The sequence below is a fragment of the Larus michahellis genome, chromosome 2, assembly GCF_964199755.1.
Source record: "Larus michahellis chromosome 2, bLarMic1.1, whole genome shotgun sequence".
NCBI classification, from domain to species: Eukaryota; Metazoa; Chordata; class Aves; order Charadriiformes; family Laridae; genus Larus; species Larus michahellis.
This window is the reverse complement of record NC_133897.1, coordinates 26,962,754-26,978,894: the sequence shown is the minus strand read 5'-3', so window position 1 is coordinate 26,978,894 and position 16,141 is coordinate 26,962,754. Positions and strand designations below refer to the sequence as shown.

Below are 16,141 nucleotides of genomic sequence, written 5' to 3'. Positions count from 1 at the left end.
TCACAAGTGTTTAGGCAACCAGCCCGAACAAACCCATAGGAAAGCAGTAAGATTCATTGAAGTTGAAGAGTGTTACAAAACTGTAAGTTAACTGTATCACAACAAAGATATTTTAGGGAGCTACAGGAAAGAGTCATAAAGCATCTCACTGAAGCTCAAGATACAGAGCTGAGGTGAATGGATCCAGAGGCCTGTTTTCAGCCGTCCAGAACTGCAACAATTAAGAAGTTAAAAAAACTTTAAAATTCTCAAAAGAAATCCTGACAGTTCTTACATTCCTACAAATCATTTGACAAGTAAATCAATCCCTTATGTCCTTGTCATGCCATTTCTTGAAATATGTGGAAACATGTCTGCATTCTCTGGAAACAAAATTTTGTGGCCTTCATCTGATATAATTTCAATTTTAAGTGCTAAAATGTGCCTCCACCCTAACTGGTCATTCAAGAAACCGACACACAAAATCTTTGTAGAAATTTTACCACATATTACCTAAGAGAGTTATTTCTGTTTCTATGTGAAGGATAACCAAATAGGTGTAACTTTTTTTAAAATAAGAGTTCTTTTTACGCATCAGCACTTTGGAACTGCTGGTAACGGAGAGTGGAGATGAAAAATGTGAAAAGGGAAGGTACGACGGTCACCTGGAGAGTATACGCACTTGGGTCACAAGAAACCTTGGTTCTAATACCAGCCAGGTTGGATGTCCTGTACAACTACTGACAAGTTAATTAACCCATCCTGTGCCTCAGTTGTCTGAGCAAATGTGCATAATACTTCCCTGGCTCACAAAGATTTTGGAAAGGATTTTATCCTTCCAGTGACTGAGTTAACAGACAAATACACTGATGAAAACCAAGTGCCTTCTTAGCATTGTTGAACACCCTCATCCACATTCTCAGTATGATTCTTCAGATTTACTTAACATCTTTCAATATTAAAAGCAGTTAGTTCCCATTTTCCAGTGCATTAAGCTCAAGCTATCACATGGACTAAACCTGTTTATTTACAGAGTTGTTAGAAACATCTCAAACAAAGGAAATGTTCACCACAACTGATTTCCACAAGGAAGAAAAATCAAAAGCATCATCCTCCATAATCAATTTTAAATTACATTGAACAAACTGAAACTTAACTTTACATGCTAGTTAAAAAAAAATAAAGTTAGTCTGATACACTATTTCTAAGTTCTCCAAACACCGCTACATTTAAGGTTAAAAAAAACCCTATTTTATAATATGAATGGCTGTAAATCTAAGCTATATTTCACAAGAAAAATGCATAATAAATCATATCATTGGTATTTTACTTTTTACACACAGAACATTCTGTCCCCCTGGCGTGAAAGGAAAGCCAAAATTCATTATAGTTCTTCACCAGGCACAAAATCAGATTTTATCAACTTAAAATGTGTTAAGGCTTCACTAATAAAGAACACTAAATTGGCACAAAGCTTTGAAAAAGAGGACAGTGCAGCCAGCCTTGAAAGTCCCTGACAATGTGCAAGCCTACCAAATGGGACACTGTTCAAAATTAAAGACAGGGAAATCACAACATGGACTTTTCTACACATGTGACACATCAGCCTACTGGTAATTCATGGGATCGTGACTCCCTCTAGCCTGCTTCACCAAGACCACAGCCCCACTGCTGGACCACTGAGGAAACCGCCCTCGGCACCAACACAGAAGGCATATGGTGTCCTGACAGTGCTTTAGGGGAACCCTATCTCCTCCATGGTGCTGGCAGCGACAGCAGCCCGACATGCTAAGCATGAGGCAACCCTGAAATCCTTTACTAATGAGCTAACACTTACTGCCTCAAGTAGCCTCAGCTCTGGCTGGGACTGAGCCTCATACACCTTCAAAAAAGAGACAGCAGTAAACAACTGGTATGAAAACAATAGCCTTACATACAGAGTTTTTTTCAATAAAAATCTTTTAAAAAGCAGAACTACTCACAAACATGTACAAAAGTCTGAAATAAAGTCTTCAGTAGAGGGAGAGCTATCATTCTGGAAACCTCCAAAGTACTATTGGTATCATTAATCTTTATTTCATTAGGGATCATTTTAGCAAATATCTATCAAATGGCTGCCCAGATTCCCCAGAAACTTTATTTCAGAGTGGGTTTCTACAAAGTACTATTGAATTCTGATTTTAGCGTGCCCTGGAATCTACATATAAGCCTAACAGCAATAACCATGCAACTCTTTTCAGTTTACTTATATAAAATGTAGGACATGTTCTGCTGTATTACTTGATGGGAAGAACTACCACCAGGAAACTGACTCTCCAGCAGCTTCCTTTAAGCACAATGCAACAACATTTTACACCAAAATCAACTGTATTTTCTCTTCAAGTAACACAGTAGAAAAGAGACTGCTGCATCGCCCACAGAAGGAAAGACACTGCAGCATCACACTCAGGTGTGCGAGATACAGATCAAGCTGCTTTGCAACTGAAGTTCCACAGGAAAGCGAGAAAGACGAAGACAAAAACCAGAGAGCCATTAGTGTGACAAGCTGGATTAACTAACCTTAAGCAAAAAACCTAAACCCAACCTTATCACAAAAAAAAGCCCAAGAAAACATTATTCATCAAAGGGGCAAACAAGAGCAAAAGCTTTAAGAAAAATATGCTAATATAGCTTTTAAGAGAATGCTACAAAATTTTGAAGTAAAACATATTTGACCACTGCTAGATGTCAAAATCTAGACAGAATTCTGAAAAAAATGCACAAAGTTACTGTTCAGTTTTACAGTAGATCCCACTGTAAAGCGAGTGTCCTAAGCATTTAAATTACAATTAAAAACTGCCTCACAAACATCAGATAAACCATGGCAAATCCCATAGGTGTGAACAAATAAAACAGAAGGAGCAACCCACAATGAGCCTTTCCTAAGAAGCCAGAAAGACAGTCCTAAAATGACAAAATTACTTCCGCAAAGAAAGCTAACTTAAACACCCGGGAAAATACTAATTGAAGTGGAACATGTCTTGCTAGCCTTCAGGAACACTTGACTTCAGTGGAAAAAAATATTGATCCACTGCAAAACAAACTCAACTTTAAACAACATGCCTGGCTTTCCAGCACTGTTAAAAGCAAAGCAACCTACCTAATTAAAGAGTAAAGTGCCTTGAGATTTTAGATAGTACTGCAGTTAACTGATCTTTGTACTAAGACATTTTGCCATCATTGATACACAAAATAAATCATCATTTGCTAAGAGCGAGATTTGCTTTTCTTTTTTTTATTTTTTTTTTCCTGAAATACTCCATACATACCCCATTGGAAGCTAACACATCTTCTGTCTCATCATCTTTGCTGTCAGCCTGAATTTCAAATGGGTTTCCTCCGTTACAGTACTGCTCAAATAAGGTTACTGCTGTGGAAATTGCTGAAGCAGGCTGCTTACTAGGTGACACAGACGGGGAACGTGACTGCTCCATGAACTTAAATTCCTATTAATGGAAATAAAGTACAATTTAATCAGCAACAAGACAGTTTCAGTATTATTATGACTTCAGTTCCATAAAACCAGAGCATAACAACAAACTTGTGGGCAATTAACCTGATATGAAAACATTTTGCCAAAGCTTGCTGCTTATTTAAACATGCTTTCCATGCTGGCTCAAGCTAACCTTGAAATTGGCAATCTTACACTGCTCGTCTTTCTAGTTTTAGCAGGTTTTGGCTATGACATGCAACACATCTCCTGCATTCTGAAAATATTCTCTGTCTAAAACTAGGTGAAAACTAAGTGAGTTTTTATTTCGCATAAATTAGGAGATAAAACAAGACCTAAATTCTATGCAAAACTGTAGTTTTCTTTCTTTAGTAAATTACCGAGAATTTATTTTCTCAATATTTTATTTTTTAAAAGTTCTTTTTAACATTTATTACTTTTCAAACCCATTGCACATTAATTTTCTGATGACTGGTGAGTGCACAGACTTTTGCAAATATATGGACACATAAAGTATGATTTTAGACTTTTTTTTCTAAAGATCTTGACTCATCTCAGGTGACATTTTTACCTATTAAACTCTAGCTACTGGTCTTCGTAAATGGCAAAATGTACATTATGATTTATCTAAAGGTTTAAAGAGCAAAATGTACGCAGCTAAAAGGACTGCAATGTTAGATTTCTGTTTGTTTAAATTAATAAATTACTTTCTGCCCTTTTCTGCTGCTGCTCCAGTCCCTTAAACAGTATGTATGGCTTTATAACCCCATTTCTCTATTGAAACAACTATTCGTTCTTTTGCTACTGGATGCTACTGAGGGTCCTCCTTCCTTTTCCCTACGAGCTATTACTGCCCAGTAGCCTCTTCCTTACTTCTACAGTTAACTCTACAGAAGTTGCGCAATTGTCTTTTGCTTGGGATTGCTCAGCTTTATCCATTTTTACACTTTAGTGATAGCTTTAATCATAGGCACCCACATTTCATTTGGCAAAACAGGTGAAATTCACCCACCAGGTGCTAAACTTCACAAAAATCCTTTTAGGACAGCAGGTGAGCACACCAATTACTTGCTTTCAGTTAGACTTCACCTCAGAAGAATTAACTTTTTTTTTTCCCTTTCCAAATGAGCCAGTATGACCTATGTTTCTAGAAACAGATGCCAAAATTGGTGCAAGCTACTGAGCGCTCATGTGCCTGCTTTCAGGCACTCATCTTTTAGCGTCTTACTCCCAGATGAATACTTTAGAAATTGAAAACCGACATTAAAACATGAAAAATAAAAGCTAACATTATGCTTACAACTCTAGCATCTTCTGTAAACCTCCACCTGCCTGAAAAAGGAACACTACTGTTTTAAAAGCATTTAAAGCTAAAGTTTCCGATATCATGAAGTGAAATTTAGGGGGTTTTATCAGCCATTGAATACATTTGCACAATAGTTAATGGATCTTACTACTTATCAGAACACCTGGACTCTTAGCTATTAAAGTATTAATACATTTGTATGTGTTATTCAGAGAACATACATGAAGCTGCAGAATACTAAAGCTTGATTTAACAGGACAAAGTTCCCAAGTCTCATTCTCCAAAAACATTCTTAATTCTTCAAGACGGGTTCTGAAATACAACAAATGAATACTATCAATTGGCAGCAAAAGTAAATCAGGAAGTAGACAATTATTTAACTTACGCAGTGAAAAACGCCTTCAAAAACCGTATACGAAGTCACACTTGAAAACAGATATTTAAGTCATTCTTTCAACTGACAGACCATCTGAAAGCTGTGGCTACTAACACAGTGTATGTTTTATGACACCTCTGGAGAAATTCTCGATGTCAATCTCCAAAATTTGGAAACAAATTTTTTTGTCAAAACCATTAGAAAGTATAAAGGAACATCTGAGATTATGCAGTAATACTGGATTGTTTTTCCTCTGTGTAAACTGTAGAAAGCAATACAATACATACAAACACTCTGTTAGCGGTACAACAGCTTCTGTGAGCTCACACAAGATAGAGGCTTCTTTCAATAAACAGACTGAAGCCAACAGGTACAAAGGGAAGTGGAAAGAGCGAATGTTCTACAGACATCTCAGCTTTTCAGAGAAGAAAAAACTTAAGTGGCTATTAATCTCCTAGGCTATATTTTTCTTCATAGCTTAACTTTACCTTGGTACTAACATAGAAATTGTATTAGGGAAATGTAATCAAGCCACTACATCTCTGCGTTGTTTCCGTTATGTTTTTAATCCTTAGAAAAGCCTCCGTTCAGAGATAAGCAGAAATACCTTTATTAAAGAAAATCTTTTTGCCACGTAAGCAAGAACTCATACAGAAAAGACAGCAATAAGTGTTTATTGAGGTCACATTGCTGTACCTTTTCTTCTTAATATGTGGTATATTGGTTTGCTTAACAAGTAGCACTTGGTAAATTATGCACTGGGTTTCTAATTAGGCAGTAAAATATTTTAGAAATACCACTATTTCAATAACAAACTATAATCATCAGTACAATTAAAATTTTCATGCCTCAAGGAGGTGAGCAATATGTTGAATTATGACTACAGTTTGCTGTGTCTATTTAAATTCACCAGCTAAATGCAAAGGGACTTCAAGTGCTATTTTCAAGGCACCGAGTACCCGTAGCTTGCAGATCATCTTCCAGTAAAGCCAACAGAAACAACAAATAGAGATGCTCTGAAAATCAGCGTTGCAGATTAAAATTCCTTGAGAGGAAGACTAAGCAGAAAGAGTCATAGAAAAGCAAACATTTAAATGCCACACAGCACCAGTTTTTCTATCATTTCGAAGCTGAAATCAAGGTACTGACAAAGTACTTAAACAAAAGCTCGTCATTTTCACCAGCATACAATCCCAGAAAGTGGCACACATGCAAGGTCTGATGCATTCCTTCACTGAAAAGCTTTGGTGATCAGACATACCCTTTTACAAACGTATCAGAACAAAAATCGCCCTACTGATGTTCTCTGCCAAAAGCCCATCCTCATTTTTCAAAATAATCAACTTTTACCTAAAAAAGCCTCATGTATGCTCTCGTATTACATTGCTCTTCTACGTTTTTTGAACGACATGACCAGTTCCTTTGCATGCTTTCTCTGTGTTGGCAGTTCTCTGAAACACCACACAGCTCAGGAGACCTCATATGTCAAATTACACAATCAAAGAACTAATTACGCCTGGACTCTGAGCATTCCAGCTCTATGTAGCTTTTATGTACTAATGAATCCTTAAAAGCAGTAGCTTTTTTTTTCCCCCTCCAATTAAATACGCAAGGGCATGGAAAGCCACATTAGCTTGATCTGAAACGGCAAGATGCTTAAAGCTTTTATATAAATCAATGTGAAGGTTATAGCTGGGAGAAAGGGTTTTTTATATTTTTCCTTCTGAGGATGAAAACATCAGCCAATTAATCTTCACAATACCCACACAGCATAAAATATGTAAAAAGTATTAAAAGGTTCACATAATATGAATCATATCAGTAAGTACTTCCTTTTATTTTCACAAGAATTACAAGAAACATTACCTTCATAAAAAACACAAGTTATTTTGAAAAATTAGTATTTCCATACATATTCCATCAATGTTCCTTAACCTTTATTTTACTCATAGATAATTCAGAAAATTTGTCTCTGATTCCCTAAGCTGTTAAATAGGTCCTTTAAACGTAAATAAAACCATAATGGTCAAAACTATATTTACTTAATCAAGTAAGGTATTATGTGGTACGTCAGTGCAATAAAAGACATTTAGGCAGACCAAAACAGCTCTTCTGAACCTAGAGCTGCAGTTCAGTTTCCAAATCACTTCATGAAATTCAGTTCAGAGTTCAGAAATGCTTTCAAGAAATAAAGATAGGTGGCATGGCACCTTAATTAACTCATTTCCTGACAAGACATGACATGCATCTGGTTAAGGCTGAAGCTTTTAAGACAACTGGAACTGAGGTCTTCAACCGTCCAGACAGAAATCCTAGCTACAAACTACCAAAGCTGGAAGAAATTCCAAACCACATTCTCAGCTTCCGAATTTGGACACTGTCTCGTGTCCTCCTATCATAATTTTCATACTTGACAGATTTTAGGCAGAAAGTCTCAGACCAAATGAGTTTGGATGTATTAGTTGTATGACAGCTCCCATACAATAGATGTCAACAGATCAAGACTGGGAAAGTAAGAGTTTTTTAGAGCAAGGAATGCTGTATTTCTTCTCATATCTTCCTAGCTATTTACACACAGAAAGAAGATAAATGCTACATAACTAGAATGAAAGAGCTGTCAATCATCCAAACCATTTGGGAAATCAAGACAATTAAAACAAACAGCCAAGTCTTGAAGCTGTCATATCTGAGGCCAGAGACTGCCTGCACGTGACAGCATATGACAGCATATGATGATTAAGTTGACTGAAACATAATTAGATATTGCCAATGAAAAAACTATGAAAACGTGACTCAAAAAGATGGACTCAGTACTAAACATCTAATATCCAAGTACTAACATCTAACACAAGACAAAACTGCATTATAAAAAAACGTTTCACAGCCACACGTGATCAGCTCTTTTTATGGAGCGGCATAGAAAAAGAAGCAACAATTTTGCTAGGAAGTATGGATTTCAGACGCATTCATACTCGGGATCCCAGGAGACAGCTTAAGAGGCAGCCTGAAAAACTACTGAAATTCTACATAAAAAGTTTTTCATCTTTATCTGATGCAGAACTAGAGTTTTCCACAACTATTACAGAAGCAAAGGCTTCTCCACATCATCCCCTTCTCCGGAGTACAGAGCCCAGTTCTCATCATGAAACATATTCTGCTATCTATCAACCTCATTGCGGGAATATTATGCAGTGGAATTCCTCTGGAAAGCATTTAAAGTAAAACCCAACAAAAATAAATGCCATTAGATTCATTCACTGCACACATAGTAGTCTCACCTGTGGTATGTTTTGAAATAGTTAACACTCTGTTTTCTGATAGATTCTTGCAAAACTTCAGACTTACTGCCACAAAATTCTTCTCCAACTTGCATAAGCCTATAACAATAAAACAAAGTTTAGAAATATTCACTGATTTATTAATACTGCTGCTCCAATCTGAATTACAAGCCTCAATCATTACCACGAGCATACATGTATCTCCACCACCAAAGTTAAGTTGCAAACACTTCACTCATTTCACAAAAGTCCATGTCTCATTTCCCTCCAGATCCTGTCATAATGTCCCATACACACAGAGACAAAGAGCCATAAACAAATTAAATGTCTTTTTGAGATCCCACTATGCAGGGTAAGCTGTACAGCTCACAGTCTGGATCCGTCATTTTATTACCAAAACAGAAGCATATCATACTGTACAGGCTAGCGGTACTACAATATTTTACTGCTCTTGACTAAGAGTCCCTTTAAAAGCTTTCAGAAACACGAAAATTGTCAGATCTGCACATCTGAAATCTTAAAGATGGACAAGACTGGAACCATATCACACTTAAGCACTACTTGAGCAGCAAAGCAATTTATGCTACCTCTCCCAAGTACTTCCTGGGAGCAGGGAGAAAGAAAGAGAGATCTGCACTCACTCAGACTCCCACATAAGAAGTGCTCTTCAAACTATCAGTAGATAGGAACAAAGCTGGCATCAGAATGTAAATATTAGCCTTAATTAACTGTGCTGTCTTATCAGCGTTGAAGTTTGTGCACACATATTAAGTGGTCTTATGCCCACATCAGTATACCTGCTGATAACATCAAGTACAAATATGAAGTCATCGTATTTGAAGTTAGACAGATCTGTTCCCAGAAGATATGTTTTCACTTTCAGTTGAACATCCTACAAAACACAAACAAGTTTTTGTATACTTAATATACTAAAGACAAAAAGGTGATGGCTCAGATGCCTGCTTCATTAGAACTTTTGGGTTTGTTTGCACTTTCAACTTCTTTTTGAGATTTAGAGTAGAACTCCATTTACTGTAATATCAATGATTTCTCATTGACTTTTTTTCTTGAACACTCTATAACACAAGGTCAATCCGAGACGCTTTATTGTCACTGTAAAAACAGAGCTTTGGATTACAATTCAGCCACGTAAAAGGTTTACATCTTTTTCATCATACATTTGGGGTCTCACTGCACATCAAACTGATCCAGCAGTCAGACCAGGAATATTGTGAAACCAGACAGGTTCACGAGACTTCAGGTTCGCCATAGCTATGGTTACAGCAGAAACATAAAGCAGTATGACTATGCTAACAGAGAAAAGCACGTAAGAAAATAGATTGTGGGGCAGCACACAGGTTGGGAAAAGTGGAATCAGGCTGAAAGCCATGTTAGTATGTTTTGGTATCTTGACTGAGTTTGTAAGCATAGCGACCAAGTAGGAACTGCGTCACAGAAATTATATTTCCATGGTTTTGATATATTTATCTCAAAACAAATCACTTAAAGAAATCTCTCCCAGGATTTTATTTTTTTTAAGAAGATCAGTATAAATATAACTGTAATTAATATGAGGGGAGGGAGGGATAAATATTTAGGAAAAAAATTTTAAAAACATACCTGCCATATTCGTGAAAGCCCATGTTCCAATTTTTTTTTCACATAGCTGCGGTCAAAACTGTTCTCTTCAGTTCCAATCACATTGCTGCCATCTGAAACTGAAGGTGAAAGGTTTTGTAGATATTTCCAAAAGCCTTGAAACGTATCCTAGTTTTGTACCCCTCATGAAACTTCTGCCTTAGCCATTATCATATTATCCATTATAGCATAGACAAGTGTGCTCTTCACCGGGTAAAAAACTGGCTGGATGACCATGCCCAGAGAGCTGTGATTAATGCAGTGAAATCCTCTTGGCGGCCGGTCACCAGTGGTGTCCCTCAGGGCTTAGTTCTGAGGCCAGTTTTGTTTAATATCTTTATCAATGATCTGGATGAGGGGATTGAGCGATAAAATCCACAGTTTCATTCTGAAATTTTACCTGCATGTAATTTAGTAGTATAAATCATGAAGGAAATTGCACCTCATTTCACCGAACAATGCTATGGGAATCAAAACATAGACAGGTGGGGGTTGAAGTGATTAAATGTTTCAAGAGAGTAAGCAAAATGAATCCGTGGTGCTTTCTCCCAAACCAGGCAGTGCCAGTGACATGTTGAAATATAGCAGTGAAACTCTGCAGAAGAGGTACCTGGACGTGAATTGACCAGAGGCATCTATTCATCGCCTGCCCCTCAGGTTACATTCTACACGAACAGACGCTGTATTTTCTCGCGAGAATGTTGCAGCCCAGGGAATGGCAATTCCTGCTTCATTTCGGTTCCTGGCTCCTAGCAGTCCCCTGCTTGAGGGGATTGAGTGCACCCTCAGTAAGTTTGCAGACGACACCAAACGAGGTGGCAGTGTTGATCTGCTTGAGGGTAGGAAGGCTCTACAGCGGGACCTGGACAGGCTGGATCGATGGGCCAAGGCCAACTGTATGAGGTTTAATAAGGCCAAGTGCCGGGTCCTGCATTTCGGTCACAACAACCCCAAGCAGCGCTACAGGCTTGGGGAAGAGTGGCTGGAAAGCTGCCCGGCAGAAAAGGACCTGGGGGTGCTGGTGGACGGCCAGCTTAACATGAGCCAGCAGTGTGCCCAGGTGGCCAAGAGGGCCAACAGCATTCTGGCTTGTATCAGGAATAGCGTGGCCAGCAGGGGCAGGGAAGTCATCATGCCTCTGTGCTCGGCACTGGTGAGGCCTCACCTCGAGTGCTGTGTTCAGTTCTGGGCCCCTCTGTACAAGAGGGACATTGAAGCGCTGGAGCGTGTCCAGAGGAGAGCTACCAGGCTGGTGAGGGGTCTGGAGACCAGGTCACATGAGGAGGGGCTGAGGGAGCTGGGCATGTTCAGCTTGGAGAAGAGGAGGCTGAGGGGAGACCTCATTGCCTTCTACAACTACCTGAAAGGAGGCTGGAGAGAGGTGGGTGTTGGCCTCTTCTCTCCCGAGTGAATAATGACAGGACCAGAGGAAATGGTCTGAAGTTGCGGCAGGGGAGGTTTAGGTTAGATATTCGGAAGAATTACTTTACTGAAAGAGTGGTCAGGCCCTGGAACAGCCTGCCCAGGGAGGTGGTTGAGTCACCATCCCTAGAGGTATTTAAGAAATGTATAGATTTGGCACTTCAGGGCATGCTCTAGTGGCAGAGATTGTAGGTTTGGGGTTTTTTGTGTGTATGGTTGGACTCGATGATCTCAAAGGTCCTTTCCAACCATGAACCAATCATGATTCTATGATTATGCAAACTCCAGGAGAGCTCCATTGCTCTAAATTTTTGAAAGGAAATGAATAAAGCAAATACAAATATCATATGCTAATGCAGACCAGGAAAGCTTCTGATTGCTTTTATGTAAGCAAGATATCCCACTCAAGAAAAATCAAACAGAGATGAGAGTAACAGATACTGATATTTCAAATACAAAAGATAAAGTTGAATGCTGGAGCAAGCACTGCTTATTCTCTACAACAAGACCCTCCAGTATAGTGTACCTTTGTAGACAAGAACCATGAACTTAAAAAATCATAAGCAAGATTTTTAACTTTCTGCCCCAGTAAATTCTGTCTGCAACTCTGAGGAAAAATACTGAAACTTTTTCCATGAACTATGAAACAATATAGCATGCTCTTTTCTATTTTTCCGCCTCTCATAGTAACCTATGCTTATGTATAAAATAAGGTCAATCATACAGTCAGGTGTCTTTCATTCTTCCAAATTTTTTAATTCTGAAGTCTTCATTCCCACAGCACTGGATCACTTTCCAAAAAAACCACTGTAATGCATAGTAAACTCCTCCTGTATGTGGTCCTCTTTCTCCCCACAGAGGAAATATATTTTATTTCCATTTTAAAAAAACAGATGGTAATATTTTATATGTAGTTTGTGAGTATACAGTTGTGGTTATGCTTGCAGTCTGCGATGGCACAGTGTCATGCAGTTTGCTTTACAGCCTATGACTGACCATAGGAAAGCTCTGTCTTAGTCAGACTACACATACAAACTTTCCCCATGATAAAAAAACTCTGCTGTTCTTAACAAGGAGAAAAAATTATGCATGTCCCTTAAAGTCCAAACCATTTAGTGATTTGACATGAAAGACAAAAATTCACATAAAATAGTACACTGGGATATTACAAAGTGCACAGCCCTCCTCCTACCCCATCACTCAAGAGGTTGCAAACACAGAGAAGAACTAAGATTGCCTGTAGTACCCCAGCATTGCCATGCAGCTCAGACCTGTCTTTCCAACTTTTCCGCTACACCCAGCTAGTTTGCGGTACCTGAGAAGGCTATTCACTCCCTTGTTCCTGGCCCAGCTATTCTCATCTCTCCACAGGCACACACAGGCTCCCCACTCAGTCATTTCTTTATATGATTCCAGCATTTCCTCTCAAAAACCTCCACCCAGCCCCAAGCTATCATTTTGCAGGCGCATCAGGCACCTAGGCTTCACGGGAACAGGCAGCACAAAGCCCACATCCTACAGAAACCCAGAGAGGGAACTGGAAAAAAATAAAGTTTCTTACGATATCGTGTGAAAGACAGTCTCTATCTATAATTTGCACCTACTTGGAGAGCAAGGGGACATATCTGACAAGGGCATGTTTAACATACTTGACTCAGATGGCATTCTTGAAAGATGGACTCTTTTAATCTTCATGACCAGGTAGATACATCACTGCTATGATGCGAACAGGAAGGTAAAGGAAAGTAGAATGTTTAACACCTCCTCAACAACTCATGGTAGTGTCTCAGGCAGCTCGAATTTGTGGAACACATTATTTGGGGAGGAAAAAAAGAAAAAAGGAAATCATTTCTAGCCTCAGCAAGGAATTTGGAAAGGATTCAAGGCCATCGATTGAACTGCCTCAGTGGGATTACCTGCAGCTTCCACCCAGGGAGTCAGCACTAAGGCTCTGAAGTACGTTCAGCTGTTGAACTGTGTGATGCTGCCAGACGGCTCAGGTGCAGCTCCAGCAGCTTTTCAGTCATGAGCTGATCTCATCAAGGCAGGGACGGGATTTTACGTGGTCATTCAAAACTAGCAAGGACAAAAATGCCGCCTGCATACCGAATCCTTCTCACAGTAGTGTTCCTTAGATGGCAACGTGCTACCAGGACCACAGTGAGAGCTAATCCTGACTGACCTTTGCACTTCTTCATTACTAGACTTCATAGTTTTTTCCAGAAAGCCTCCTGGCTTAATTGCACTTTCCCCAGAAAGAATAGCAATTTTTCAGGTCTAATTTTGCTGCTGAAGAAGAGTCCAGAACCATAAAGAACCTATGTTTGCCCTTCATCTGCCAGCACTAAGAAATATTTTGTCAATAACATAGGTGTTCTTTCCATGTCAAGCCTTTCCCTGAATCCAGACCTTGCAGTCTAGATGAATATCGTGTGAATATCATGAGCACCCTCCTAATGAGCCCAGTGAGGAATGGGAGTCCGAATACAAGACTTTAATCAACCTTTTCAGATGTGTGCAGAACAGACCTCCACAGCACTGTCTGAACTACTGCATATGTAAGAGGAGGAAGGAAAGAGTCTCTCACTGAACAAGAATGGTTATGACTGGTATCAGCTACTGATAATTCAATTAAACCAAAGTACAAAAGAGCATAGCAGACTCTGACCATGTTCTGACCACGTCTTCTTCAGATCATCCGGTGCTCACCGCCAAGCGAGCAGAGTTTCCTTCTTTAACAATCATCAATCCCAATTAGCACTTACCAGTGTCTCACACTGCGAGTCCTAGGCCAGACTCTCTGTAAGTAGAAGAGCATGATATGTGTTTTCCTTCTCCCCATCAACCACCCATTTTCTGCTTTGCACTTTTTCAGAGTATGTTTCTCAGAACAAGAACTATTTGCATTTCCCATGTAAATAAAAAATAAAATTTGTTCAAAAAATATATATAATATATTACCTATTATAGGAATGCTTATATAATACATAAGCATAATAGGAATAACTAAAATATGAAACCTTCAGCATCTGTAGCTCTATTTAAATTATGCAAATGTGAGGAATATGGTTACTGAGAAGGATGCTGGCCTTGCTTAATTTATTTCAAGTGGAGCTATTTGGTGTGTCTGGACATGTTATTAAGTAAGACTCTTCAAGCCAGTTAATTTAAAACTAGTCTGCCTATGACCTAGACCTCACGAATACAGAACCAGTAAAATATTCTGTGCAGTCAGAATGTAAAAGCTCTGGTACTTTCAATGTAATAACTCCACCTCACAATTAAAAATATAATAAAATATATTCTGGAATTTGGGCTAATATTAGGGATATATATTCATTTTTTCCAAGGCTGCAAAGCTGTTTTCAACTCTTTCCTGTTTAAAGTCATTGAGACTGCTTTTGCAGATAGAGTCTGATAATTTACATTAATTACTCAAAAACGAGAAGATAAAAAACTGCTTGATGTGAAAACAAGACTCGAATATAATTTCATACTATATCTACTGTTGCAGGGCACTCACAGGACATTTTCCTTATGAAAGAAAAATCATAAAGCAAATATTAGCCACTGCATACGTAAATTATAATCTAGTATCTGTACCTAACAGATCCTCTTCTCCTGAAAGCAATAATTCTGACAAAGGCATTTTCGAAAGTGATTTATCATGGAAGATTAAACAAAATATAAACAGAAAGAATAACTCAACTAGAGAAACACTAAGCAGATTTATCCTTTCTCTGATTATATGAGTAAACAAAGCCAGATATCTTAGTCACAGCATGCTCTTTAGAAGCTTCTCCAACAACTCCTCTCTTCTATACTTCTGCAGAGTGATGCCAAACCTAAATGAGTCAGTATCTTTGACCTCTTCTCAAGCCCATAGCCCTTGTCTTCAACAAGCTGACCTTTATGAAGGAATGGTTGGACACTCATAATGCTATTATTCAACAAAACTCCATGCAATATTCTCTCTGGCAATCTCCTGGTGCTCCTGGTTTATGGCCAGTCACGCTAAGAGGTCTTGTTTCCAGTCTTTTAACGAACTGTGCTGCAGCTAATTTCACACATGCAAACATGTGAATTTAGGACAATTTCCTTGAAAAAAAAAAAATCAAGGATTGGACTAAGGTCCATGAGCACTTACACTTTGTGCTTTGAAGAATTTGGAAAAGGTAGCAGAATACATACATATTCACATTCTGCCTCTCTACTCCACTCTGGTGAGACCCCACCTGCAGTACTGCGTCCAGCTATAGAGTCCTCAGCAGAAGAAGGACATGCACCTGTTGGAACAGGTTCAGAAGAGGGCCACGAAGATGATCAGAGGGCTGGACCACCTATGCTATGAGGACAGGCTGAGAGAGTTGGGGTTGTTCAGCCTGGAGAGGAGAAGGCCCCAGGCAAACCAGTGCAACTTGGAAGTTCAGCCTGCTTTAAGCAGGGAAGACAAAATGACCTGCAAAGGTACCCTTACAACTATTTTTTTCTTTAATTCTATATTACAAACACAAACAATGCTCTGACCATGACCAACAGTGCAATGGAAAATTTTCCAGGAAGCAGTTTATTTTCAGGGATGAAACCACACATCACAGCATTTTGCTGTTTGCTACATGAACAACAAGATCACAGAATAAGTAGCAGTTATT

General features: G+C 38.8%; 1 protein-coding gene across 1 annotated transcript in view; it reads right to left on the bottom strand.

Annotated features, from left to right (window-relative positions):
• VPS50 (VPS50 subunit of EARP/GARPII complex) overlaps positions 1-16,141 on the bottom strand; it is an 89,886-nt gene that overhangs the window by 36,710 nt on the left and 37,035 nt on the right. Inside the window, exons 14-18 of the mRNA XM_074574681.1 lie at positions 10,050-10,147; positions 9,227-9,321; positions 8,430-8,528; positions 4,997-5,087; positions 3,288-3,464 (exon numbers count right to left, since the gene is read on the bottom strand). Of these exons, the coding sequence (XP_074430782.1) occupies positions 3,288-3,464; positions 4,997-5,087; positions 8,430-8,528; positions 9,227-9,321; positions 10,050-10,147 (560 nt within the window). The remainder of the gene's footprint in view (positions 1-3,287; positions 3,465-4,996; positions 5,088-8,429; positions 8,529-9,226; positions 9,322-10,049; positions 10,148-16,141) is intronic.